The sequence below is a fragment of the Perognathus longimembris genome, chromosome 3 (assembly GCF_023159225.1).
Source record: "Perognathus longimembris pacificus isolate PPM17 chromosome 3, ASM2315922v1, whole genome shotgun sequence".
In the NCBI taxonomy this organism is placed as follows: Eukaryota; Metazoa; Chordata; class Mammalia; order Rodentia; family Heteromyidae; genus Perognathus; species Perognathus longimembris.
Window position 1 is genome coordinate 97,032,665 of NC_063163.1, and position 26,807 is coordinate 97,059,471.

General features: G+C 43.8%; 1 protein-coding gene across 4 annotated transcripts in view; it reads left to right on the plus strand.

The window, feature by feature from the left end:
• The window catches only part of Upb1 (beta-ureidopropionase 1), an 87,459-nt gene that overhangs the window by 11,353 nt on the left and 49,299 nt on the right, over positions 1-26,807 (plus strand). The window contains exons 3-10 of one of the 4 annotated variants that reach the window (XM_048343532.1): positions 1,663-1,750; positions 8,506-8,600; positions 13,440-13,595; positions 15,654-15,823; positions 20,325-20,406; positions 21,545-21,587; positions 22,734-22,888; positions 24,494-24,928. In XM_048343532.1, the coding sequence (XP_048199489.1) occupies positions 1,663-1,750; positions 8,506-8,600; positions 13,440-13,595; positions 15,654-15,823; positions 20,325-20,406; positions 21,545-21,587; positions 22,734-22,888; positions 24,494-24,655 (951 nt within the window). In that variant the 3' untranslated portion in view covers positions 24,656-24,928. Of the gene's footprint in view, positions 1-1,662; positions 1,751-8,505; positions 8,601-13,439; positions 13,596-15,653; positions 15,824-20,324; positions 20,407-21,544; positions 21,588-22,733; positions 22,889-24,493; positions 24,929-26,807 lie in introns of those variants that run through there. The other 3 variants (XM_048343534.1, XM_048343531.1, XM_048343533.1) reach the window with 3 other exon arrangements.

The following is a 26,807-nucleotide window of genomic DNA, read 5'->3' on the forward strand; positions in this document are numbered from 1 at the left end:
AGGATCACGGTTTAAAGCCAGCTGGGGCAGGAAAGTCCATTAGACTCTTATCTCCAATTAACCACCAGAAAATCAGAAGTGGTGCTGTGGCTCACATGGTAGAGCATTAGCCTTGAGCTGAAGAGCTCAAGGACAGTGCCCAGGCTCTGAGTTCAAGCCCCACAACTGACCAAAGAAAAAGTTTGAATACTGCCATTGTGGAATTAAGTTATTCACATGGCTGACAGTCAGCAAATATACTTGGAGCTCTGTAGTGCATACACACAGCCTCCCCGGGAATAAGAAGAAAAGCACAGGAAGAGTATGCCTCTGGGCTTCCTGCTTGGTTCCTTTAGTCTCTCTTTGAACCAGCATTCTTTTTCCCAGGCACCAGACATTTTGCTAAGGAGAGAGAGGACCAGGATACTTTCCTGACAGACAGTGGTGGAACAGCAGAAGCACAATGGGAATGGCATTGCCCCAGGGGCCCAGAGGCAGCCAAAAAAGTCTGCAGAGGGCTCAGCAGGGATGACGCAAGACAGGGATGACACATCCAGGTAGATCAGATAACCAGAAGGAAGCCCATTTTCTAGGAGAACATACCAGTGTCCAGCAGTTTTAAAAGGCCAGAAGATTTGCATAGACCAATGGAAGTGGCACAGCATGAGAAGCTTCAAGCCTTGAATGTAGGATGGGGCAAGGAGAACTGCTCTTGACTGAAGGAACAGCTGGCCTAGGGTGTGTGTGTGCGCAGACCCACTAATATTCATACCTCTTAGCAACTCTGAAATAAAGGTAGTTGTTTTTCCATTGCTGGGTGGGAAACTGAGTCAATTTCTGTGGGCGCTCAGGACTATTGTACCTCTACTTATCTTGCAGATTTATGTATGATGGGAGAACCACACATTAGAAACATCTCCACTTTCTCTCTCTTATACCTGGGGAGGTAGAATTTGTTGCTCCCTTGGCTTTTATCTTATTTATTTATCTATTGGTGGTACCAGAGTTGAACTCAGGGCTTTACACTGGCTAAGCACACACTTTATCATTTGAGCTATACCTCCAGCTCTTTTTTCACTTTCAGCTATTTTAAGTTATGGTTTGTGTGTTTGCTTGGAGCCAGCTTCCGACCATGGTCCTCTACCTATGGCTTGCCCTGTGGCTGATGCCACATGTATGGGCCACTATACCCAGCTTATTTATTGAGATGGAACTTTGCTAGCTTTTGCCTGGGCCAGCCTCAAACCAAGATCCTCACCTACCAAGTATCTGAAATTATACAAGTAAGTACTTGTACCCAGCCAGGGATGAATTCTTAAAAATGACCTCCTACCATGAAAACTGAATGGATTCTAATCCTTACTCTTTTTTTTTTTTCTTCCCCTCTTGTGCTGGTCCTGGAACTTGCACTTAGGACTTGGGTGCTATCCCTGAGCTTTTGTGCTCAAAGGCTAGTGCTCTACCACTTGAGCCACAGTTTTGTTTCTGGCGTGTGTGTGTGTGTGTGTGTGTGTATGTGTGTGCGCGTGCGTGCATGTGTGCGTGTGTATATAAGAGTCTTATAGACTTTCCTGTCCCAGCTGGCTTTGAACCACAATCCGCAGATCTCAAGCCTCCTGTGTAGCTGGAATTATAGGCGTGAGCCACCAGAGTCCAGCTAATCCTTACTCTTTAAATCACCAGGTCTCTGCTCTCCACAGACGAATTGAGGCCATTGTGGAGGTTGCTGCGATGTGTGGAGTCAACATCATTTGTTTCCAAGAAGCATGGAGTAAGTCTCTTCTGGTGCTTTCTCAGCATCTTCAATCATGTCTTAGGATGCATGCTACCTGATTAAGAAAAAGTCTCCTTTACTCATCATGTATATATTTAATATATATCATATATATATTTAAGTAGTTGTACAGGAGGTTACAGTTCCATATATCAAATTTGAATGATGAATAAATACAATGAATACAGTGCATCTTGAACAGTAACACTAAAGTTTAAGCTGACAAATAACTTGCCTTTTCTCCCTTGCAGCAGTTAGCTTATCTCTGTTTGGGGAGCTTAAAGAAATGACTATTTGTAAGCAACACCAGAAAATCTCTAATTCTGCCCTGCTTCAGGTCATCAGTAATTTCTTTTGCAGGTTGGATATCAAATCCAGAACTTTGTTCATTCCAAACTAGACTCCTTGTCCTCCTTTGCTGGCTTTCTTTTTCTTCCCTTCCCTTTTCCTTTCCTTTCCTTCTTTTCCCATCCCTTTTCTTCCTTTCTTTTTCATCTTCCTCTTCCTTTTTCTCTCTCTCTTTTTTGAATTCCAAAGAATAATGTACTTAACAAGAAAAAAAGATCCAGGAGCTGGTAGCTCATGCCTATAATCCCAGCTATTCAGGAGACTGAGATCTGAGGATCACAGTTCAAAGCCAGCCTGTACAGGAAAATCCATGATACGCTTATCTCCAATTAACTACCAAAAAGCCAGAAGTGGAGCTGTGGCTCAAGCCGATAGAGTGCTGGCTTTGAGCAGAAAAGCTCAGGGACAGTGCCCAGGCACACACATAAATCAAAGGAGAAATAACACACAGACACACAGTCTTGGCTTTTGTGATAGCCTCCAGGTGGTCTCCTTGCCACCTCTACACTGGTCCCTCCTAATCCTGCTTAGGAGCCAGCCTAAGCTGAGCCAGCCAGCTTCCTCCCTCCCTGTCTAAAATTCTCTATTATATACACTTCTGTTTTTGTTTGGTTTTGTTTTTTTGCCAGTCCTAGGGCTTGAACTCAGGGCCTGAGCACTGTCCCTGGCTTCTTTTTGCTCAAGGCTAGCACTCTACCACTTGAGCCACAGCGCCACTTCTGGCCATTTTCTGTATATGTGGTGCTGAGGAATCGAACCCAGGGCCTCATGTATATGAGGCAGGAACTCTTGCCACTAGGCCATATCCCCAGCCCCGCTGCTGTGTCTTTTTATCCATGTTTACTTCTTTTCTTGTGTCCTTTTTGTTTTCCCTTATAGTTTGCTTTGGTTTTCTACATACTTATTGACTAACACTTCCTACCAGTCACTAAAGTCCATTACCTATTTAGCACATCAAGCAGTTGATCAGTTCCTTTGAAGGAATCTGCCAAACCTGACTGTTACTGTCTCAATTAGTTCCCCTGTCTGCTGGCCACAAAGCTGTCCTCTGGGGACCTCCCTTCACCATCATCCTGTAGAGACCTCCTTCCTTCTGGGTTTATTCTCTCATTTTAGTAGAATGATATCTTGAGAAAGAGCATATCAGAGGTACTGTTTTGGAGCCATGTATATCCAAGAATATGTATCATCTGTGTATGTGTGTGTGTGCGCGCCCACGTGCCCACGAGCGTGTGCATGCATGTGTGCATGCCAGTATTGGGACTTGAATTTAGGGTCTGGATGCTGTTCTTTAGCTTTGTCACTCAAGGCTAGAGCTCTACCACTTGAGCCACAGCTCCACTTCCAGCTTTTTGGGGGTTAATTGGAGATAAGAGTCTCGCCGACTTTACTGCCTGGGCTAACTTTGAACCTTGATCCTTAGATGTCAGCCTCCTGAGTAGATAGGATTATAGTCATGAGCCACCAGCGATCACTTACAACTTCTTTTTTCTTGATAGTTTGAGTATATATCAAATTCTTTTTTTTCCCCAGTCCTGGGGCTTGAACTCAGGGCCTGGACACTGTCCCTGAACTTCTTTTGCTTGAGGCTAGCACTCTACCATTTGAGCCACAGTGCCACTTCTGACTTTTTCTGTTTATGCGGTACTGAGGAGTTGAACCCAGGGCTTCATGTGTGCTAGGCAAGTGCTCTACTACTAAGCCATATTCCCAGTCCTACATATAAAATTGTAGGCTAGCAATCCAATTTGATATCAATTTATAGGTTAGAAATCATTTTACATTAGAAGTTTAGACACATTACTCCATTCTAGCACTGGGTGTCATTGACTGACTGAAATCCATTTTTGTCTACAATTTGTTTTTCTCTAGAAGACTGTAGCATCTATTTGTTTTTGTTGCCAGTCGTGGGGCATGGACTCGGGGCCTGAGCACTGTCCCTGGATTCTTTTCTCTCAAGGCTAGCACTCTACCTCTTGAGCCACAGCACCAATTCCAGCTTTTTTTTTTCCATATATGTGGTGCTGAGGAATCGAACCCAGGGCTTCATGTATACGAGGTGAGCACTTTACCACTAGGCCATATTCCCAGCCTCTGTAGCATCTATTTGTTTTTAACTAAGAAATTCCATGGTGTATACCTTTTTTGAACCTTTAAGTGCTTTGTGAATTATTTCAATCTAGAAACTTATGTCTGTTATATAATCTACATTTTCTTGTATTGTTTCATTAGTTCTTTGCTCTGTCAAAAGGCAAAATTAGCCAGGTGCCAGTAGCTCATGCCTATAATTCTAGATACTCAGGAGGCTGAGATCTGAGGATCATGATTCCAAGCCAGCAGGGGCAGGAAATCCAAAGACTCTTACCACCTATTAGCCACCAGAAAACCAGAAGTGGTGCTGTGGCTCAAGTGATAGAGCTCAGGGACAGAGCCCAGGTCCGGAGTTCAAGCTCCACAACTGATGAAAAAGAAAAGAAATGAAAAAAAAAGGCAAAATTAATATTAGGGTGAAGGTTCTTACTTAGTTGGCTTTATTTGTGATTCTAGAATCAGAACATTTATTTTTTTGCAGATTATTTTATTTTATTAAATTTTATTGACAAGGTGTTGTGCAAAGGGGGTACAGTTACATAATAAGGTAGTGAGTACATTTCTTGTGATATCTGTTATACCCTCAGTTTTCTTTCCCTTCCCTAGTTCAGGTAGGCATATATACAATATCCAGTGTACCAAAATCATATACAGTAACCACGTAGGGTATGCCAAAGGAAATTCACGTAGAACATTAAATGTAACGACAACAATAGAAGCCTCCTGTTTCTTTCTCTTGGAGTTGTTTTTGCTTATCCTCATATAATCATGTATACATAGCTGTTGAGCTATTGTGATCCACTGATAGGTCTATCCTAGACCTTTTTATGTTTGTTTAGTAGTTGTTTCATTCCATATTTCATTCCATAAAATAGAATATGTCATCAGGTCACTGGTAGTTCATACTTTGTCCAAGCCCCAATACCAGCAAAAATAAAATGGGCCTTTCTATGGACTGAGCTGGAGTTTGGTTTTATAGTCAGATGGTTGAATGAAAACTGAAAGAATGAAGAGGAGAGGATTGTTTGTTTGAAAATTAATTTCCTTGTAAGGTAAATAATTTCTAGCCATCTAGGGACCAGGACACAGAACAATTAAGAAAAAAATAAATGATGAGTAAACATTGATTTACTGCAGATTAATTTTGGTATAAGGAATAAAGCAGAGGAAATGATATTATCCTGCTGGTTGAAACTGGCTTATCTGAGAAATTTGACTATTTATTTCAACTTAGTTTCTGTCTGGTGGCATGAAAGTTTAGTGTAAATATCATTTTAATTTTTAGTTGGCCCTGTGGGTGACTTGTGTTGGAACTTACTTTGTAAAAAATTCTCTTACAATTTAGTACTTTTTCTTCAGTCTTCCTGATATCTGGGCAAGTTTTGTAATTTTCTTACCTATGGCAAGTTTTGTAATTTTCTTACCTATTTCCTTCTGTTTTTCATATCTTGTACTGTCTTGCACAATTTTCTGGTAGATTTCATTTACTTTGTCAATCAGCTATTCTCATTTTTTTTTTTACTTCTGCTGTCATATTTTGAAAATACAAGATTTATTTTGGTCTGAAAGTCCATGTTCTATCATATCTTATCTTGACTGGTGGCCTTATCTCTAAGGAAGTCAACATTACTAAGTAAACTTTTGTCTCACTGTAAGATCCCTAGTTATTGCAAGTTGGTCTCTTCTTTTTTCCTGACTGTGTTTATGTTTTAAGAATTTTATTAAGAATTGTGGCTGAGAAAGCATATAGTGAGCTCTGAGTTTGTGGGACAAGATCATTTCTGGAACACAAATATGATTTAGTGGTAAATCTTGGGTAATAACAATGTTTCAGATTCCTCAGAGATTCGTCTACCTACCTGCTAAGTGAGCTAGAACAGAGTCTGGCATAGTGATCTTCACATCATTTTTCCTACTTCTTTTTCAGTTGTTCTTTTACTCCTGGCTTGAGTCCTTTTATATTATTATTATTATTAATATTTGTGTTACTGGGGTTTAAACTCGGTGTTTCTTTGCTTTTAGCTTTTGTTGTTGTTTTGGACTCAGGGCTTAGGCACTGTCTCTGAGGGTTTTGTTGTTGTTGTTCAAGGCTAGTGCTCTACCACTTGAGCCACAGCTCTACTTCCAGCTTTTGGGTGGTTAATTGACAATAGACCATCATTGACTTTCCTGCCCAGGCTGGCTTCGGATCTTGATTCTCAGATCTTAGCCTTCTGAGTAGCAAGGATTACAGTCATGAGCCATCAGTGCCCTGAAGCTTCTAGTTATTTTTAAAAATAGTCTTTTTGCCCAAGGCCAGCTCCAGATTTCCTACCTCCCAAGTACCTGGGAATACAGGTGTGCGCCATTACTCCTGGCTCATGCCTTTATTTAGAATGGGCACTCTGTAAGGCTGGTGACTGTATCTATTGGTTTGTTTGAGGAATCCTTACTCACTACCCTGGTCTTCTCACCAACAATCGCTGGCCTGTGATAAGCATTGAAACACATTTTGGATGGTTTTAACCAATTGCTTCCCTTTGTTGGTTGAGGAACTCTAGCTCATCTACCCTATTAAGGCCTGTCATTGACATGACCAGCTTGGTTGTGCTGTGAGCTTTTCCCTAAGGCATAGCTAGTTGAGCCTTCTGTCCAGCCTGGTAGTGGGACCGTCTCTACTCCTAATCCATCTTCTTTGTGCTAGGTTAGCAGTTCCCAAGGGCAAGACCAGGACTGAGTCTAGAGCCTGATTCAATGTTGATTTCATGTTTGTGGAACAAATTAAAGTTTATGTTGGAACATTTGTGTGACCTGTAAAGAAGCCATTAAAATGGAAATGGAGACATTTGGAGCCTTTAGCAAGTTGAAAAGGAATTAGAGTGGGAGATTTTTATTCTCTTGGGGCACTTGAGTCAGTCCTAATGCTCTGAAAGCTGAGAACGAATGGTCATTAAGAAATATTTTTGTTATCAACAGCTTTTCTTGTTGGCCTCCTTAAAACAGTTCATCTATCTTTACTGAAGGGACCCTAGAGAACCTTAAGACAGGACCCAAGGCCCCAGGGGCTGTGTTGGCAGCACCTGCTGCCTACTTGGGCAGCAGAGAGAACAGTGATGCTATGGAGATATCTCTCTGGCACAGTCTTAGGATCAGTTTCCTGTGACTGGAAGGAAACTTTCTGTACACCTTCTGTTTGGAGAATGTTGGAAATCCTCATGACTCCTAAACAGGCTACAAATATTATGAGGTTGCCAGCTAATCACCACACATTTACATCATGAAGTGTCTTGCCAACACTCCTGAAAAGTTGGTCAGTTCCAAGCCAGCAAAATAATAGCAGATGTTTAGAAGCATCCATTTGGCTAATGTCTTTAAAACAAACACAATAGGGTTCATGTGAGAAGGGTGAGTTAAAAGGGTATGCTGATGAATGTAGAAGTCACATCAAAGATACAGTTAGAATAAAGGTCATAGAAGTGTCAACAAAGAAGTGCATACTGCATACAGAATAAAATGTATGAGAACAGAATCACATGCAAAAAGAGTATGTAGAGTTGGTCTAGGCATGGTATTCAGGACAATACAAAGAAATTACAAAGAAGCAAAAATCAAATAGCCCAGTAGGAAATAGGCAAATACCTGTACATATTGCAGATATTCCAGTTTGGGCCAGTGAATGCAACATTGCAAAGGCGATTGAAGGTCCTAGTGCCCACTCCTCAGTGCATTCTTTAGACCCCTACACAGAAAACTGTTTTGAACCTAGTATACGCAGGGGTTTCTGAAAATTTCCTTGATGGGTATGTACTCACTGAGAAAAAGCAAATGAAAGACAGTGAGTTTAGGTTTGGAGATAGACTCTGTGGTAGCGTACTTGCTATCATGCACAAGACACTGAATTTTAATCCCTAGCACTGAAGGAAAAAAAAATCTAGGCTATTCCTAAGTGATTTATTACCTAGTATATGCAAGGCCCTGGGTTTGATCCCCAGTACCAATTCCCCCACAAAAAAACCAATAACTGCCCCCCCAAAAAAACTTCAAAACAAAACCAAAAAAAGCAGTTTCATGTAATTACCTTCTGAATTTGCCTTCTGATTATTTGGGTTTATCCAGAGATCCTGGCAATATGGCAGTTATCTCTGGATATGTTTATAACTAGGATATGTGTATTATTCAGTGATTCCCAAACTTCTTTAATAGCTTTTCTTATTTCTGAGAGAAGCCACCTCCATCCTGGGAGGGGGAGGGTCCCTATGGTAACCTCCTGCTGCTGGGCTGATTAGAACCGGCACAGGCCATGTGTGGTATGACTCGAACCTCTCTCCTTGCAGCAATGCCCTTTGCCTTCTGTACAAGAGAGAAGCTCCCTTGGACAGAATTTGCTGAGTCAGCTGAGGATGGGCTCACCACCAGGTTCTGTCAGATGGTAAGACATTCACTGCTCCTGGGGTAGCAGCTGCCGACCTGGGGGTCACAGTGCACAGCTGTCAGGTGGGGCCTCACACTGTGGAAAATGAACCTGCCTGGTGCTTGTTTTAACAGGTGAGATTAGATAAGGCCAGTTGCCACCTTTTGTGTGTATCTTTATGTACTTTCACTGAAATTTATAGTTTCAGAGTTAAAAGAGCCATTAGTGCCTTTGTTAAGTGAGGTTGTTGCAGCCCAGAGAAACATGGTGTGGAGATGAGTTGGGTTTTTTTTTTGTTGTTGTTGTTTTGTTTGTTTGTTTTTAATTTTTGTACTGGTTCTGGGGCTTGAGTTCAGGGCCTGGGCAGACTATCTCTTAGCTTTTATTAAGCAAGGGTGGCCCACTACCACTTGAGCCACATCTCTACTTCTGACTTTTACTAGTTAGTTAAAAATAAGAGTCTCGCAGACTTGTCAGCCTTGGCTGGCTTTGAACTGGGATCTTGAGCTCTCAACTTCCTGAGTAGCTAAGATTACAGGTGGGAGCCACAGGCACCTGGCAAGAGGTGACTTCCATAGTAAATCTAGCAAGCGGCAGACTTGGTACTCACAAGCCAAGAACATTGATCCCTTGCAGAGATTTCTTATTGGTGTAGAATTTTTCTCATATTTACTAAAACTTCATAATATGCGCACAGCACACAGTAGCTTACATAATCCCAGCTACTTGACTAAGGTCAACCTGGGAAACAAGTTATCAAGATTCTGTCTCAAAGAACAAGCTGATGTGTGGTGCTTCACACTGTAATGCAGGCTACTCAGGACACATACACAGAAAAAACATGGTTTGAGGTCAGCCCCTTGCAGAAAGCACAAGACTCTTAACTAAAGCAACAGGGGCTGGGGGTCTGGCTCGAATGATAAAACACTTAGCTACAAGTACAAAAACCTAAGTTCAAACTGTCCTCCCCCCAATACACCTCATAATAAACATACCTTATTTGTATGAACAGAGAGGCAAGTGATTAGAGACAAAACAAATCCCCGGTTGTCAGGGCTGAGGTGAAGGAAGAAGAGGCATAAGGTTTCTGCTGGGGATTAGGAAAATGTTCCAATATTAGATTGTTGGTGAGATTTTTACCACTTTATGCTACAGATGACTGAATTGCACATTTTAAAGATCAGATTTTTGCCAGGTGCTGGTGGCTCACACTTGTAAGCCTAGCTACTTGAAGGGCTGGAAATAGAAGGATCATGAGTTAAAGCCAAGTTCCCAAGACCCACTTTTAGTTCTTAGCCAGAGGCAGTGGTGTGCTTCTGTCATCTCAAGCAACGCTGGAGGCCAGCTGGCTCCAGGCCAGCCTAAGCAGAAAAGCCAGGGAGACTCCATCTCTATGGAGAAAATCCAGATATGGTAGTAAGCTCCTATGATCTCAGCAAAGATAAGGTAGCCTGAAGTAAGTTCTTGCTATGCCCAAGTAGGAAGTTATTAGACTTTGTCTCAAAAATAACCAGCCAGAACCAGGGTTTGAGATGTGGCTTAAGTGGTAGAGCATTAGCCTCTAGCAAGCTCAAGGCGTGGAGTTCAATCCCAGTGCCACCACCAGAAAAAGAGTGAGTTTTAAGCTACATGAATTATTTTAACAAAGCTAATATTTTAAATAATCTATAACATTTAGAGAAGTTAGGGCTGGGGGCTGGGAATATGGCCTAATGGCAAGAGTGCTTGCCTCATATACATGAAGCCCTGGGTTCCCCAGCACCACATATATAGAAAATGGCCAGAAGTTGGCGCTGTGGATCAAGTGGCAGAGTGCTAGCTTTGAGCAAAAATAAAAAAAAAGCCAGGGACAGTGCTCAGGCCCTGAGTCCAAGCTCCAGGACTGGCCAAAAAAAAAAAAAAAAAAAAAAAAGTGAAGGATGGCATTTTATCTTTATTCTCAGCTCTAACGAAGAAAGGAACCACTCACTTCATTTCTCTTGTGTTTTCTTTCACACTGTATACATGTATGTGGAAGGGGAGTGGTCACAGCTGTAGTCATAGTTATTTTGTCAGTACTGAGTTCCAATTTTAAACATTGGTATTTATGATAATGGTAAAAACTGCTCATAAAATTGTTGATTCTTTGCTATGGATAAAGCAGACAGGAAGCTATTGCAGTGGATAAGCCTGAACAAAGGCTGGTGGGAGGGTGTGAATGAGGGCCGGTACTGGAAGGACACTTGTCAGCGTTAAGCAGGAACAGGGACCTCCTTGAACATAGCTCCTAGTGCTGCCATCCAAATATACCTTTCCTTCTCCACTGTCATTAAAGCTAGAGGCAATGATGGACCAATTAGAATAGAGGACACATGAACAGCTGGAACTGCTCACTTTTATGGTCACCAGCTCCTGATGTTCTTGAGACCAAAGGAATTTAGTGCCTGCTATGACTTGAATGTATTTCACAGAAGCTGAAGTTTTAGAAACTGAATTCTCAATGTAAACATTGTGAAAGTCTGAATGTAATTAGGCCAAGAGGGCTCTGCCCTTGTGAATGGATTAACATCAATATCTCAAAAATGAGTTTGTTGTATAAGCAAGTTGGGACTATGGGTTCCTGCTTTTTAATGCTCTCTTACCCTTCTGCCTTCCACTATTCTGTGAGGCTATAGGAACATCCTTACCCAGTGCTGGCTTATTCTAAGTAGGATTCTCCAGCCTTCAGAAGTATGAAAAAATCAATCTGTTCTTTATAAATTATAGTCACTGGTGTTCTAACAACACAAAATAGATTAAGACAGTGATCTATATTTTTCTTGTTATTGGTATAGAAGAAAAGTACAGTGATTAATCTTCTCATTTTTATGATGGTGAAAGATACACATTTATATATATTTATATATTTATGTGAAACATCGAGTTTCACATGTACTCCTTTTTTTGTCAGTCATATGGCTTGAACTCAGGGCCTGAGCTTTAGTGCTCAAGGCTTGAGCTCCTGTGAGCCACAGCTTCACTTCTGGTTTGGGGTGGTTAATTGGAGACAAGAGAGTCATGGACTTTTCTGCATGAATGAGTTGGCTTCAAACCATGATCCTCAGATCTCAGCCTCCTGTGTAGCTAGGATTACAGGCGTGAGCCACCAGCATCTGGCTTCACATATACGCCTGAGTAGTATAATTTATGTCCATGTTGTTGTGCAACAGATCTCTAGAATGTCCTCATCTTGCAAATGTAGAACTGAACAGGTTAGGTGCCAGTGACTCATACCTATAATCCTAGCTACTCAGGAGCCTGATGAGATCTAAGGATCCCTGTTCAAAGTCAGTTTGGGCAGGAAAAGTTCATGAGACTCTTATCTCCAATTCATCAGCAAAAAGGCAGGGCTGGCAGTGTGGCTCAAGTCATAGAATGCGTCTTGAGTGAAAATCTTATGGAACAGCTCCCAGGCCTTGAATTCAAGCTCAGTACTGGCACAATAACTAAATAAGTTACTAAATAAGATTAAACCAGGGGCTGGGGATATAGCCTAGTGGCAAGAGCGCTTGCCTCATATACATGAAGCCCTGGGTTCGATTCCCCAGCCACCACATATACAGAAAATGGCCAGAAGTGGCGCTGTGACTCAAGTGGCAGAGTGCTAGCCTTGAGCAAAAAGAAGCTCATGCCCTGAGTCCAAGGCCCAGGACTGGCAAAAAAAAAAAAAGATTGAACCAGTTGAACAGTAATTCCTCATTCCTCTTTGTTCCTAACTCCTGACATCATCATTCTACATTCTGTATCTGCATTTGATTACTCTAGGTATTTTACGTAAGTGGCTGATTTCATTTAGTGCACTGTCCTTTAGATTCATCTATGTTATCAAATGTGACAGGATTTCCTTACTTTAAAATATGAATAATATTCCAGCATTTGCATATACATACAAGATTTTGTTTATCCATCCATCTGTTGATGGACACATGGTTTTCTTCTACCTCTTGACTCTTCTGAATAAGGCTTTAATGAACATAGGTGTAGCTGGGAATATGGCCTAGTGGTAAAGTGCTCGCCTCGTATACATGAAGCCCTGGGTTCGATTCCTCAGCACCACATATATAGAAAAGGCCGGAAGTGGCGCTGTGGCTCAAGTGGTAGAGCACTATCCTTGAGCAAAAAGAAGCCAGGGACAGTGCTCAGGCCCTGAGCTCAAGCCCCAGAACTGGCAAAAAACAGAACATAGGTGTAGAATTGCCTCTTTGAGTCTTTTCTTTCCTTTGGATATATAGCAAGATGTGTGATGGTGTAATTCATGATTGTTTCTATTTGAGAAACCTGTATAGTTTTTCATGGTGGTTGTACCATTTTACATTTTCACTAGCAGTGCACAAGGATGATAACATTTCTTTTTTTTTTTTTAATTTTTTTCCCCCAGTACTGGGCCTTGAACTCAGGGCCTGAGTACTGTCCCTGGCTTCCTTATTGCTCAAGGCTAGCACTCTACCACTGGAGCAACAGTGCCACTTCTGGCTGATTATATATATATATATATATATAATCTACATATACATATGTGTGTATATATACACATATATGTGTGTATATATACATATATATAGTATATATGTGTATATATATATATATATATAGTGCTGGGGAATCGAACCCAGGGCTTCATGTGTATGAGGCAAGCTCTCTTGCCACTAGGCTGTATTCCCAGCCCGATAACATTTCTTAATATAAGTGAGCATCTATATCAGAACAACACTAGCAGTTCATTTTTACAATAACAGCTATGGTAAGTGATAGCTCCAAACCAAGCTTTAATTATTTGGAAGTATCAAAGTTCTCCAACTTATTTTCAAGTGGAACTCTGATATACAATTTTTTTTTCAGCTGGCAAAGAAGCATGAAATGGTGGTGGTATCTCCCATCCTGGAACGAGACAGAGGGGGCATCCTCTGGAACACAGCTGTGGTAATCTCTAATTCTGGAGTAATCTTAGGAAAGACTAGGAAGAACCACATCCCCAGAGTGGGTGATTTCAATGAGGTGAGCTACTTGTCAGATGGCCAGCCCAGTTTGCTTAGCCTTTAGTATATAATATATCAGTGTGGGGGTGGGGGGCTGGGAATGTGGCTTTGTGGTAGAGTGTTTATCTAACATGCATGAAACCCTGGGTTCAATTCCTCAGTCACATAAGCAGAAAAAGCTGGAAGTGGTGCTGTGTCTCAAATGGTAGAGTACTAGCCTTGAGTAAAAGAAGCTTAGGGACTGTACCTAGGCCCTGTGTTCAAGTCCTAGGACTGGCAAAAAAAATATCAGTGCGTCTTTCTATGGGGGAAGTTCTGTGTTACACAGTGTAACATGTAACACAGAAAAACAGAAGGTTTCATGACATTGCCCTGTACCGCATAGGCAGATGAGATTCAAATTGTACTCTCAAGTGAGTCACAAACATTTTTTAGCATGGTGACGTGTATGTGTGTGTGTGTGTGTGTGTGTGTGTGTATGTATGTGTATGTATGTATATATGTGTATGTGTGTTTCACCATAATCTGAGTTGGCTTTTGGAAATTCTCCTTTGCAGTAATTGTTACATAAATTAAACTCAAAATAATAGTGCACAGATGTGAAATGATTCCTGTGACCTCTTGGGCTCTGAGCTCCTAGCCACCCATGGTTCACCAGTGTTAGTTTTTGGGATACTGTTCCTTGTCCATGGCTCACAATGTCTGAGTTGGCCAATGTCCACATATCAAGTGAATAGGAGGAGGTGAATGTGCCTGCCTGTGTACATGGTGCTTACACCTGTATGTCTGTGAGTAAGACATGAGATGGGGGCGGCCTGTTTTACATAGGTAATGCCATTTCATAGGTGTGTGAGGTAGAGAGCAGATGTTTGAAGGAGGGATATGAATTCCTACGATACCAAATCTGGACTTGATTTTCCAATAATTACAATAGTTGAAGATATGACATCCTCAGTTCTTCAGTCTCCCACCCTGATTGTGGGAACTCAAGTCACTCTCATGCTCATTAAGCAGGTGAGAAATCACCAAGGTCCTAAGAAAGAGTCCTGTCGGTAGTACAAGGCAGCGGACCTATCTACTCATTGTCCTCCATGTATCTACATCCTAGTTCCTGACTGACGCTGTGAATTTTGAAATTGATGAGAATCAGCAAAAGGCTCCAGGTGCATCTCTGTTTGGGATCCAGTTTTCCCTCTATCCTTCATAGTGTTCCACAGCCAGCACCCTGAGGGGGTGGGCAAGAGAGGTAGAGATGGGACAGTGAGGTTTGTTTCTGCTTGTTCTGCAGGTGCATTCTTAACTCGGACATGATGCTTAAGGCACTTTGTGGTGGGTTTGCGTTTCACCACGGACTTGGTCTTACTAACTGGGCAAACCCCATGCCTTCTCAGAGAAAAGGAAGTTGTTGTTTTTACCCCTTCCTCATAGGGCAAGGGTTGCTTGGATGAATGAGTCTGTTACCACCAGGTGTAACATTTGTGTAAGGTGACATGGTTGCTTTGAGGATATCAGTGGACTCATGTCAATATTGTTCATATCTCAGCCTTTTTTATTCCTGATACATAGAAAGTTGCTTTAGGAATATTTTGGACATGTCACAAAGGAAGATTGTGGGTAAATGCTTAAGCCATAGTGATTTCCTCTTAGGGTTGATGTATTAGAGAGAGAGAGAGAGACGGAAAGAGAAAGAGAATGGGTATATCACATTGAAATTTTGGAGCTGGGTGCTGGTGGCTCTCACACCTGTAATCTTAGCTACTCAAGAGACTGAGATCTGAGGATCACAGTGTGAAGCCAACACAAACCAGAAAAGTCAGTGGGACTCATCTCCAGCTATCCACCAAAAAACTACAAGTGGAGCTGTGGCTCAAAATGGTAGAGCACTAGCCTTGAACACAAAAACTCAGGACAGTGCCAAGGTCCTGAGTTCAAGCCCCTTCAGAGAGAGAGAGAAATAATTTTGGAACTTAAGGTTGAGTCATATCCAAAGTGTTACTTTCTGCTGTGTCTAAGGAAAGGGAAATTCTTACAGCTCAGAGGCATCAATATAAAGCCCTTTGTTTTTTTTGTTTTTCAGTCAACATACTACATGGAGGGAAACCTGGGTCACCCTGTGTTCCAGACCTATTTTGGGAAGATTGCGGTAAATATTTGCTATGGGCGGCACCACCCCCTCAACTGGCTCATGTACAGCATCAATGGAGCAGAGATCATCTTCAACCCTTCAGCAACCATCGGAGCACTCAGGTCACTTGGGAGACAAGATCTGAGGGCTTCCTGGGACCTAGTTCTCACCTCAGGGCTTTGCTATGGATAAAGCAGATAGGAAATTGGATGAGAAGCTATTGCAGTGGATAAGCCTGAACGAAGGCTGGTGGGAGGGTGTGAATGAGGGCTGGTACTGGAAGGACACTTGTCAGCATTAAGCAGGAACAAGGACCTCCTTGAACATAGCTCCTAGTGCTGCCATCCAAATATACCTTTCCTTCTCCACTGCCATCAAAGCTAGAGGCAATGATGGACCAATTAGAATAGAGGACACATGAACAGCTGGGGCTGCTCATCAGCTCCTGATGTTCTTGAGACCAAAGGAATTTAGTGCCTGCTATGACTTGAACGTATTCCCCAAAGTTGAGGTGTTAGAAACTTGACCCCTACCCCTGTTATAGGTGTTATGAGGTAGGGCCTCTAAGAGCTGAGCATTCTACCCTAATAGTGGATTCATTTCCATGTCTCAAGAGGAGATTTGTTATTAAATAAGTTGGAGCCAGACATGGTGGTACACACCTGTAATCTCCGCACTCAGAAGTCTGAGTCATGAGGATCACGTTTGAAAGCAGCCTAGGCTCTGGCAGCCCCTGTGCCCCTGGGCAGGACTCCCTGAGCCCCTCATTTAATACAGGTAGCAAGTGAGCTGAGATAGCGCCACAAGACCATGCTTGTTCACTTGGCTCTTCCCTTAAGGCTGAGCACTTGAGTGGTTACCAGCTTTGCCTCCTAACAGGTAACAGATCTCTGGGAATTTATATGCCAATATTTCCCTCCTGGATTCCCTTCCTTCCAGGCGTGATGCCTGCAGCACTTGGTGCTGGCTTTGGCACTGTGGTCCTGGTGCCCAGGTTTTGGCAGAGCCATTTCCTGTGCTGAGGTGGGGACGGCCAGGGGAGGTGTGCTGGACACCTCCGAGTGCTCTGGTGTCCAATGCTTGTTTCTTTCCCTAACACATTTTTGGGAGAATTGTTTCTTCCTTCTCTGTCTGTCTCTGTCTCTCCCTCTCCTTCCCTCCTTCCCTTCCTCCTCCCCCTCCATCCATTCCTCCCTCCCTCCCTCCCTCCCTCCCTCCCTCCCTCCCTCCCTCCCTCCCTCCCTTCTTTCCTTCCTTCCTTCCTTCCTTCCTTCCTTCCTTCCTTCCTTCCTTCCTTCCTTCCTTCCTTCCTTCCTTCCTTCCTCCCTCCCTCCCTCCCTTCCTTCCTTCCTTCCTTCCTTTTTCTCCTTTTCTACTTTCTTCTCCTCCCTCTTCCTTCTCTTCCTCCTTCCCCTCCTTCCCCTTCTTTCTCCTTCTTTTGTGCTAATACTAAGGCTCAAACTGAAGGCCTTGTGATCTTGCTTCACGTTTCACTCACAGCTGTCACTCTACCACTTGAGCCACACATCCAGTTCAGGATCCTCAGTTCTCAGCTTCCTCAATAGCTAGGATTACAGGTGTGAGCCACTGGCACCTGGCTTGGGGAATATCTTCTAAATGTCATAGTGTGATGTTTAGTTCACCTTTTTATTTGAGTATGATGCCCTATTCTCAAGTAGCATCCCTGAAGATTGCATTCAGAGTTTGCACAGCATATCTTTAGCTGAGCCAGAATGTAGGCCCATAGTCCCTTACTTCAGGTCTTCCCTGTCTGTGCATCCAGAGATGGCATCTAGGTCTAGAAAAGTTGCTATTGGGTAGGAGGAGAAAATCAGGCCTTGGACTTTCCCTTAGGGTTTCCCCCCAGTGAATATACCAGGGCTGCATGGTGACTTGAACATAAGGAACAGCAATCATTGGCAGTTGCAAAGCAAGGTGCCTACTGATCATCTGCCCACCAGGCCTGGGTAGGAGGAACCCCTTTCTACCAACTATATGTAAACTTTCTAATAACTCCATCTCCCCTACAATAGTCCTAGAGGGGGCCTGAAGTGGCTTCTGAACCAAGACTACAGACCCAGACAGGCTTGTCCCAGCATGCTTGCTGAGGCTCTCCCTGACCTGCTGTCTGAGGCTTTTATTAGGCCCAATTAAGCAAGCAGAAGCAACCCAGGCCTGTCTGTGACTGCTTATGTTCTCCACAACCTATTAAGCTTATTACAAATGATTGATTTTCCTTCCTTAGTAAAGAATCATCCAGCCCTCAGCTTTTAAGGGTATGGCTAGGCCATCAGTAAAAACTGTAGCAGGTCTTTGGGAAAGCTGTGTGTTTCTTGAGCTGCTACTATAGTCATGTCCCTTGACCAGATAATGTGACTTCTAGAATTGTTTGTAGCCTGAGAAAGTAATGTAAAAAGAGGATGAGGATGAGTATGTGAAGGTGTTTGTGCCAGCATTATTTATAATGGGAAATCTGTCAGGAAGAGAAATGTCATGGTTAAGTAAATTTCATGGGTTATTGCCACTAGAAAGAAACATTATAATGGTAAAGCAGGGTCATAACAAAAGCCTGTGAACAATTAAAAATGCATTGACAATGATCTGAATTCTTTAAATGTTTTTGGCTGATAAACAAGGATGGTCATGAGATTATAGGAAAATGATGATGAGTAGTTTGTTAGAATAGTGGATGATAAGTCTTAAACAGTGATAAGTCTTATAACAGTGTTTTAAATACAATGTCAGGCAAACCTCCATGTTTGATATAGATGGAGAGCCATCTAACATCTCTGCCACCTATAGCCCTTTTATCAGAGATAGACACATACATGTGTCTATACATGTGTCTATATGTGTACTCTATATGAGTCAACAAGGAGTCCTTGTTCATTGTAAGTCTCACAGCTCAAAGTCCACAATACACGGTAAGTGCTTTTTCATTCATTGAGCATCCTGGCAATTCCCGGGATGTGTTTGGCACTGTCCAAGTGGCTATTTTTGTTTAGTATAAAAGTCACCACCCAACCCCTCACTGCATTTTTCTTTCCTGCTCTTATAATTTTTAAGGGCTTGTGTATGATACGCTGGGAATATGACAGGTGTCCCCATTCCATTGCGATTCTTGATTTACACATGCACTGGTCTCTCTCAAGTCTCCTGCTTTCTTTTCTTCTTTAGCGGGATGACTATGTCATCCCATTGCCAGCTGTGCAGTTTGGGGCCTGTGCAGATCACCTCCCTGGAGAATCGCAAGGAAGATATTTTATAGCAATTACCCCCTACATGCCTATTTAATTCCTGAAAATGTCATCTGTGGGTGTGTTTCTATAAAACTCCTTTCTTAAAAGTTTTGTCAGCTTTGGCTTAGCAGCTGGGGGAAAAATATCCCAACAAAATGAGTCTCCTCAGTCAAGCTCAAGATTTTCTTTTTCTTCTTCCAGACTTGTGAATCCTTTTGAGCAGTAGGCTGTGACAGTCGCCCACTCCAACCACCTACTTCCTAGTGGAAACCAGGTGCATGGAGACAGGAAGATTCCAGGACATTCTGCTCTCAGTCACTAAGTGTTTCTAAGAGGGCATTGCATCCACCCATCTAGAATATTAGTGACGTTGTTCCTTCAACAAGAGATAATGACCAGCAGGGTCACTGAATTCCATGGCACACTTCAGTTGGTGGACTGAAGGACAAGCCAGTTTGGAATGAAGTCTCCCATCATACCTTCTCTGTGATGGGTGCCTGATTGAAGAAGGCCCACACACAGCTCAACTATGCCTATGGGGTGACCAATAATAGAACCAGGGAGGCCTTGGTTAGAGACTGGATGTCCAGAGGAGGGAAATGACAAGATGTTGGGAAACAGGGAACAACTGAGAGGTGAGGGACCAACTTGGCTACAGCATGTGATACCTCTGCCCCAATACCATTACCTATATTCCTTTTCCTGCTTTCCTCTGAAATCTAGCCCTTTGGAGGCTGTTGTGCAGCACTGCAGGGTAGGAGTGTAAGTGTAAGGGCTGAGAGGGATGGTACAGAGTTCTCATGGGCCAGGTGTGAGCTTATTAGGCCCCTAGCTCCCCTCGGTAATCAGAGCTCAGGATGTATGGTGGACTTCCCAGAGGGAGGGAAGGAGTCAGGTGACCTGGCAGTGATTGGATTCACACCATAGGGAGCTTCATCTGCATGTTCATGGAATTTTCAGTCTTGTTTTGGAGGAAGACACTAAGGCTTCGAATGAGAGTTTGCTCTATGGCTGTTTGACTGTCCTGGTAGACCACAGCAGGCCTGACGCTGGCTTTAGTTTGTAGCAAGCCATCCCCCTAAAAGTTGCTTGGGCTCAAGCAAGGTGTTGAGAACAAGCGGATCTGCTTATAGTCTCTTTGTTTTTGTTGTTATTTTGTTGTTGTATGGAGCCTAGTCTGACCACAAATTCATGATCTTCCCTCAGCCCCTCAAATCCTGATATGATACAGTCTTGTATCACTATGCTTGGCTCCACTCACAGATTTGAGGTGACACGCAGGTACAATGATTCTCCCTGGCTGTTCCACCCCAGCAGCCAGGCTGAGCATCTACTCGGTCTGGCTGGAAAGTCTCCAATCTGCTACCTCCTGTTCTTCTTACAGTGAATCGCTGTGGCCAATCGAGGCCAGAAACGCAGCCATTGCCAACCACTGTTTTACTTGTGCCATTAACCGTGTGGGCGAGGTAAGTCTCTGAGATCTGGTTGAAGAAAGAGCCACTGTTTTGTGGCCTTGTGAGGACACTCACAGCTGTCTCCTGTTCTCTGTGTATGCATGCCACCACTGCTTGTCTCAGAAAGGGGAAACTGGCTTCATCTGGTACTTTTTTTTTAATGTTTTCGTTTTAACCAAAATCATTCTGAGATCTTTGATTTTACAGTTCTCAATCACTTATTGCCAAGTTTCCTTCTTTGACCTCATGAATGGATCCCATGGACTAAATAGTTTTAGCAAATACTGTGTTTATTCCATACTTACCCTCTTCCTCCTCTGTCTCTGTCTTGTGTGTGTGTCGTTCACAATTTGAACCCAGGGCTTTGTACATCTAAGGCAAGCCAACCACACTTTCACCATCTCTTCCTTCTTCGTAATAATCAATTTTTGGTTGGTCATGGGGCTTGAACTCAGGACCTGGGTACTGTCCCTGAGCTCTTCAGCTCAAGGCTAGCACTCTATTATTTGAGCCACAGAGCCACTTTATTTTTTTGGTGGTTAATTGGAGGTAAGAGTCTCATGGACTTTCCTGCCTGGGCTGGCTTTGATCCGTAATCCTCAGATCTCAGCCTCCTGGGTAGTTAGGATTACAGGCGCGAGCCACCCATGCCCCGGCTTAATAATCAAACGTTATCTTCTTATTAGAACATCTATCTGATCAGTCTGAGAAAACCAAAGTTGCCACACATCCATACCAAGTCAACTAACTTTGCACTTCTGGCAACATAAAGAAACCCCATACTTTAGCCAGTCTAGGGTCTCAGTATTTTAGGAAGACTAACCTCATGTGCTTTCCACAATCCAAAGGACTAGATGTCCAGTATCTTTTTTCCTCCTGGATTACAAATTCCTCATGGGCAAAAAAATAAAATAAATAAAAAAGATCTGTCTTTACCTCCCTTTGTCAAATTCCTTGCTGGCTATCCAGTGCTCAGTGAGACATTTAACAAGTACGTCTTGTTTTTCTAGAGAGTCAGACCCTTCCACCCCACTCCAATTCTTAGCTCACTGGCCCTCAGCATGCCCCCTGCTGGTCTGGCCAGGTAACCTGAATGCATGTCACAGTGGTGCTACCCATGGACTCCTCTTACCTTGCTTTTCCTTTACAGGAGCACTTCCCCAATGAGTTTACTTCTGGAGATGGAAAGAAAGGTAGGCTCCATAGACTATTGTGTTGCTGGGTCCCCACTCCTCTGGTCCATCGACTTCCTCCTGGCAGGGCTACCCCATAGGCTGAGTCTGCAGGCCCGGCAGCTCAGAGGAGACACTGACTCCTCTGCTTTGTTGTTTGTGGTGGGAGAAATTCTGTGTAAGGACAGCGGTCCTGGGCTTGTGGCCACTTCATTCCCCCAAAGGGGACTGGCATCACACCTCTCCCAGAACTGTATGAAAATAAACTGTGAAAATGTATGAGAACTCCCCATAAGCTGTCTCCCTGTGGCCCGCAAACCCCTCCCCCTCCTTTCCTTGCCGCCACCCACAGTTATACAACTGCCCCTGGAGTCAACAAAGACTGCCTTGGGTCTCTGGAGCCCACAGCTTGTTTTGATCTGTGATGCCCTGCACCTTTGTAGAAAACGTATACTGGTCCCATGTGGCTTAGAATGTGGAAAGGAAGGGCTTCCCTTCTCGGAAGGTGTCTCAATTTCCTGGAGGTGGGGGTGGGGTCCTGCCCTAAGAACCTAAAGCTTTAGCAAGATGCTGAGATCTATTTCTTCCCAATAAAAGACTTCTTAAAGGGGTTCCACATTCCCATCATCAGTTCCCAGATGGCACCCCAGACCCACAGTCTTCAATATCTCTTAGCCTTCTGGACATAAACATATGAAAGAGGCAGAAGCATGAGTATCTTAGCTGCATAGTCCCAGCCCTGCAGCCACAAACTCTTCACTCACCTCTAGGATATCTCTTGGCCTCCCATGACTGGTGAGAGAACCAAGGCATGGAGGAGGGTAAAGTGACAGAGCTAGCGGGGCAGTTTACTAAGTGGAACACCACAGGAAGTGGGTCATACAGGAAGCCCTTGAGTGTGGGTGGCCAATGTTGATAGTGAAGAGCCAACACTGCTTAAGGGTGATATTTAGAGTTTCTCTGTGTCAGAGTGGAATGGCACAAGGGTTACCTTTGCAGCCTCTTAGTAGGAAGAAGCAGGTAAGTCCTTTGGGTTTAAGTATTTGCCAGACTCTGGGGAGGGTGGGGTGGGCACCTTGTCTGGCTTCCCTCGGTGTGCCTGCCCCTCTGCAGAGCCCACACTGTGTCTATATAAGCTGGTGATTGCTTCCCCTTTGCTTCTTAAAGCTCATCGTGACTTTGGCTACTTTTATGGCTCAAGCTATGTGGCAGCCCCTGATGGCAGCCGGACTCCTGGGCTGTCACGTAACCAGGAGGGGCTGCTGGTGGCTGAGCTCAACCTCAACCTCTGCCAGCAGATGAATGATGTGTGGAACTTTAAGGTGGGTGCCCAAGTCTCTTCCTGTTGCCTGTCGCTCTCTTCTTTTGTCACCATCCTGCCTAATGAGCCAGAAATTGCAGTTGCCTGGTTTCTATGCATGACCTGCAGGGGGCGCCCACTCCCACCTGTGAGTTCCAGGGCAGCAGAGAGCCAGGCCCCTGCTTCCCTACTGCCTGCAAGGAGGAGTCATTGGGCCGAATGATGCACTTGCAGCAGGCCTCAGATTCTCCTCTCATCTGATTTAGAGTGTAGCGCCTCCACACAAATTAATCTCAATTTCATTTGTCCAGAGACTAGAGTGGATTGGCTTCTGTTATCCTTTTTTCCTTTCCAGCATTTGCACTTGTTGAAAGATAAATGTGTGTGTCTGGTTCTGTCTGTGATGAGGCTCCACAATGTAGAACTGGACAATGATGGGAAATGGATCATGTAGAGAAACTGGATCTACGCCTGGCTCTGCCTTAGCCTTACAAGCAGCTTTTGCTTCTAGGATTTAGGACTGATTGTAAAATAAGAGTCCTAACTCAAAGATTCTCTGCTGCTTTTGAGATGGAACATCATGAGATCATTACAGTCCAAGAGGACTGTTGGGTGGGAGACTGGCTGCCAAGTCTAGGATCATTTGGAAGAGCTTACACGTGGAATGTGTTACATTCCTGTAGTATATAGTGTCCTGTAGTATTTTGTCCCATTTCCAGTCTAGGTTCCCCCTAATCACACAAAACCAAACCATTGAGTCATAACAATCAGCCTTCATTGAGGCTGTGATCTGCTTATAAACGGGCTGAGTATGAACCTTGTTTCTCCACTTACCTGTGCATGGGGCATTAGAACTGTCCTCCAACCTCAAATCCTTCCCAGACAGACAAGGCTTTGCCCTGATCTGTCTCTTCAGACAGCTAAGATGAATGTAGGATTCTGGTAACTCAGAAGGCACAGCCGGTACTGCTAACTGCTTCATTTACCAAGTATCACCAGGATCAATAAGCAGAATATTTTTTCTCACTAGGCACTTTCTCAAAGCAGAAGACTTCCCAGTAATTGTGATGAGTGTGAGCTGATGTCCAGGTTTTTAGAAGGAGCTGGCTTGTGGAGGAAAGAGGTGGGGGAGAACATATCTGGGAATGAGCAGCCTAAGTGGCCTTTCTGGCTTTTCATCCCTAGTTGCTCTCTGTTTCCCTACAGGGTTTCCACACGGAACAGATATACTTCATACTCTGCCAGGAAAGTCAAGTTTAAATTCCTAGTGTCCTCTGCTCCTGGTTCCAGTGACCCGAAGGAGGTCACTCCTTTTTCTGAGCTTTGCTTAGGCTGCTCTTCTGCAGTTCTTCACGACTGCCTCAGAGGAGTCCGTATGTCCTGGAAGGTTCTGGTTGCAGGTCTCAGCAGGCTGGACTGGGCTGTGAGAGTGAGCTTGGCATTCATGAACTTCACTGGAATCGGTGCAGAGAGGTCACCCTGGAGGGGCTTTCCTATTCCAGCCTGGCAGCATGGTGCTATCAGCAGCCTGATGAATCCTGTCCCGTGGCTGCCCCCTAGTGGCGAGAGGTAGAGGCAGCAAGTGTTTGTCAACAGCAAACTCCAAATGTGTGTGTTTTGCTTTCAGATGACTGGCAGATATGAAATGTATGCCCGGGAGCTTGCAGAAGCTGTCAAACCCAACTATCATCCCACCATCATGACGGAGTCCTTGGCTTCAGCCCCTGCCTTCCAACACGGGGAGGAGGAGGAACCTCCATCCCTAGTAGATTCATATTATAGTGCCTAGAGGGTTTTTTTTAATGTGCCCGCAAGGTAGAGGTGCAATGGAGAGTGACTGCTGAAAGTGTGGGTACAGAGTTTCTTTCTGGGATGATAGAACTGTTTTGGTGTTAGATTCAGGTGATGATTACACAAGATTGAACAAAATTAAACATCACAAGATTGTGGGGGCCTTCAGCATCCAAAAATTTTCTGTGTCAGTTTTTTCAAGAGAAGCAGATAGTTGGTCTAATAAGTGACAAGTTGGTACCTTTAGGAAATAAGTACTAATTAGACACTATTTGGTTATCCACACCCTGTTGTCTAGAAACAGAAAGGAGGCACCTGTCAGAGTAGGCAGACCCTGAATCGATAGAATCATTTCAGGAAGTTAAGATGCTCAGTAAACATTTGTTCAGTGAGTCTGCTCTCTCATCAGGACTGATGTCAAAGGGCAGACTCCCAGGCAAGAACTTGCATTGATCCGTGACCTGCTTGCCCCAGGACCCCTGTGCAATCTTGGAGGAAGCCTTTGAATCCCTCAGTTTTGTCCTCCACGAAAATGACATCTATAAGACGACTGAGGTGCAAAGCTTTTCTTAGATCCTCCAGTTCTGGCAAACAACCTTCATGACAGGTTACAGAATTATTTTGGTGCTGGTGATTGAACCTTGGGCCTCATACATAATAAACACATATGGAATTTTCAAGAATAGACTATATGTTAGACCTTAAAGCAAGTCTGGATACATTGAAAAGAAACCTGGAAAACTGAAAAAAAAATGGTGGGGTAATGAACCTTTTTTTTTTTTTTTCACTGCTAGGAGTCAAACCTAGAACCTTGTCCACAGTAGGCAAGCATACCAACAATAAGCTATATATTCTGTCCAACAATACATTCTTCTTCCTCCTCTTTTTTTTTTTGACAGTCTTGGGGCTTGAACTCAGGGCCTGGGCACTGTCTCTGAGCCTCTTTGTGCTCAAGGATAGCACTCTACCAGTTGAACTACAGCACCACGCCCAGATTTTTTTTTTTAATAATTTAATGGAGATAAGAGTCTCATGGGGACTTTTCTGCCTGGGCTGGCTTCAAACTGTGATCTTCAGATCTCAGCCTCCTGAGTAGCTAGGATTACAGAAATGAGCCACAATGCCCATTTCAACAAAACATTCTTAAAACACCGAGGAAGTTAGAAAATACCCTGAAATACATGAAAACAAAAACCATGTTGCTGGGCTGGGAATATAGCCTAGTGGCAATAATGCTTGCCTCATATACATGAAACTCTGGGTTCAATTCCTCAGCACCACATATACAGAAAAGGACAGAAGTGGCGCTGTGGCTCAAGTGGTAGACTGCTAGCCTTGAGCAAAAAGAAGCCAGGGACAGTGCTCAGGCCCTGAGTCCAAGCCCCAGGACTGGCAAAGCAAAAAAACAAAAACAACAGTGTTGCCAGTGTGGAGGCGCTTGTCTATAAGACTAGCTACTGAGGAGATGGAATTAGGAAGGCTCTCAATGTGAGGCCAGCCCATGCAAAAGTTCATGAGACTTCATTTCAACCAGTAGAGCTGGATGCCATGGTGCACACTTGTCACCTCAGCCTCATGGGAGGCGTAAATAGGATCAGTCTGGGCACTAAGAGCCCATTTAAAAGAATCAGGAAGGCAGGAAGAGCTAGGTGTATGGCTCGAGTGGTAGAGTACCTGGCTAGCAAGTACAAGGCCCCGAGTTCAAACCCTACCTAGTACTACCAAATGGGGGGGGGGAGCCCACGGGGGGACCCACCACGATACCAGAACTTAGAAAATGTAGCAAAAAGCCATGCCAAGAAGGAATATAGTATAAATGCTCACATGGAAAAATAGATTTTTCTAGCTATTTTGGAGGTTGAAATTAGGAGGATTGTAGCTTGGAGCCAGTCTGGGCAAAAGTCCAGGAGTCCCCCCATCTCAACCCATCAATAAAAAGCTGGTTTGGCTGTGCAGCAGAGGTACAGTCCTGTCATGGCTGTTAACCCCATTATGTGGGGGGCAGAGGTAAAAAGGGTTGCAGTTCTAGAACCATCCCAGACAAAATTTGTGAGACTCCATTTCAAAGCTAGGCATACATAATAGTGTGCTCCTGTCATCCAGTACACAGAAAGCAGGAAAAGGATCACAGTGTAGACTCAAAGGCATGA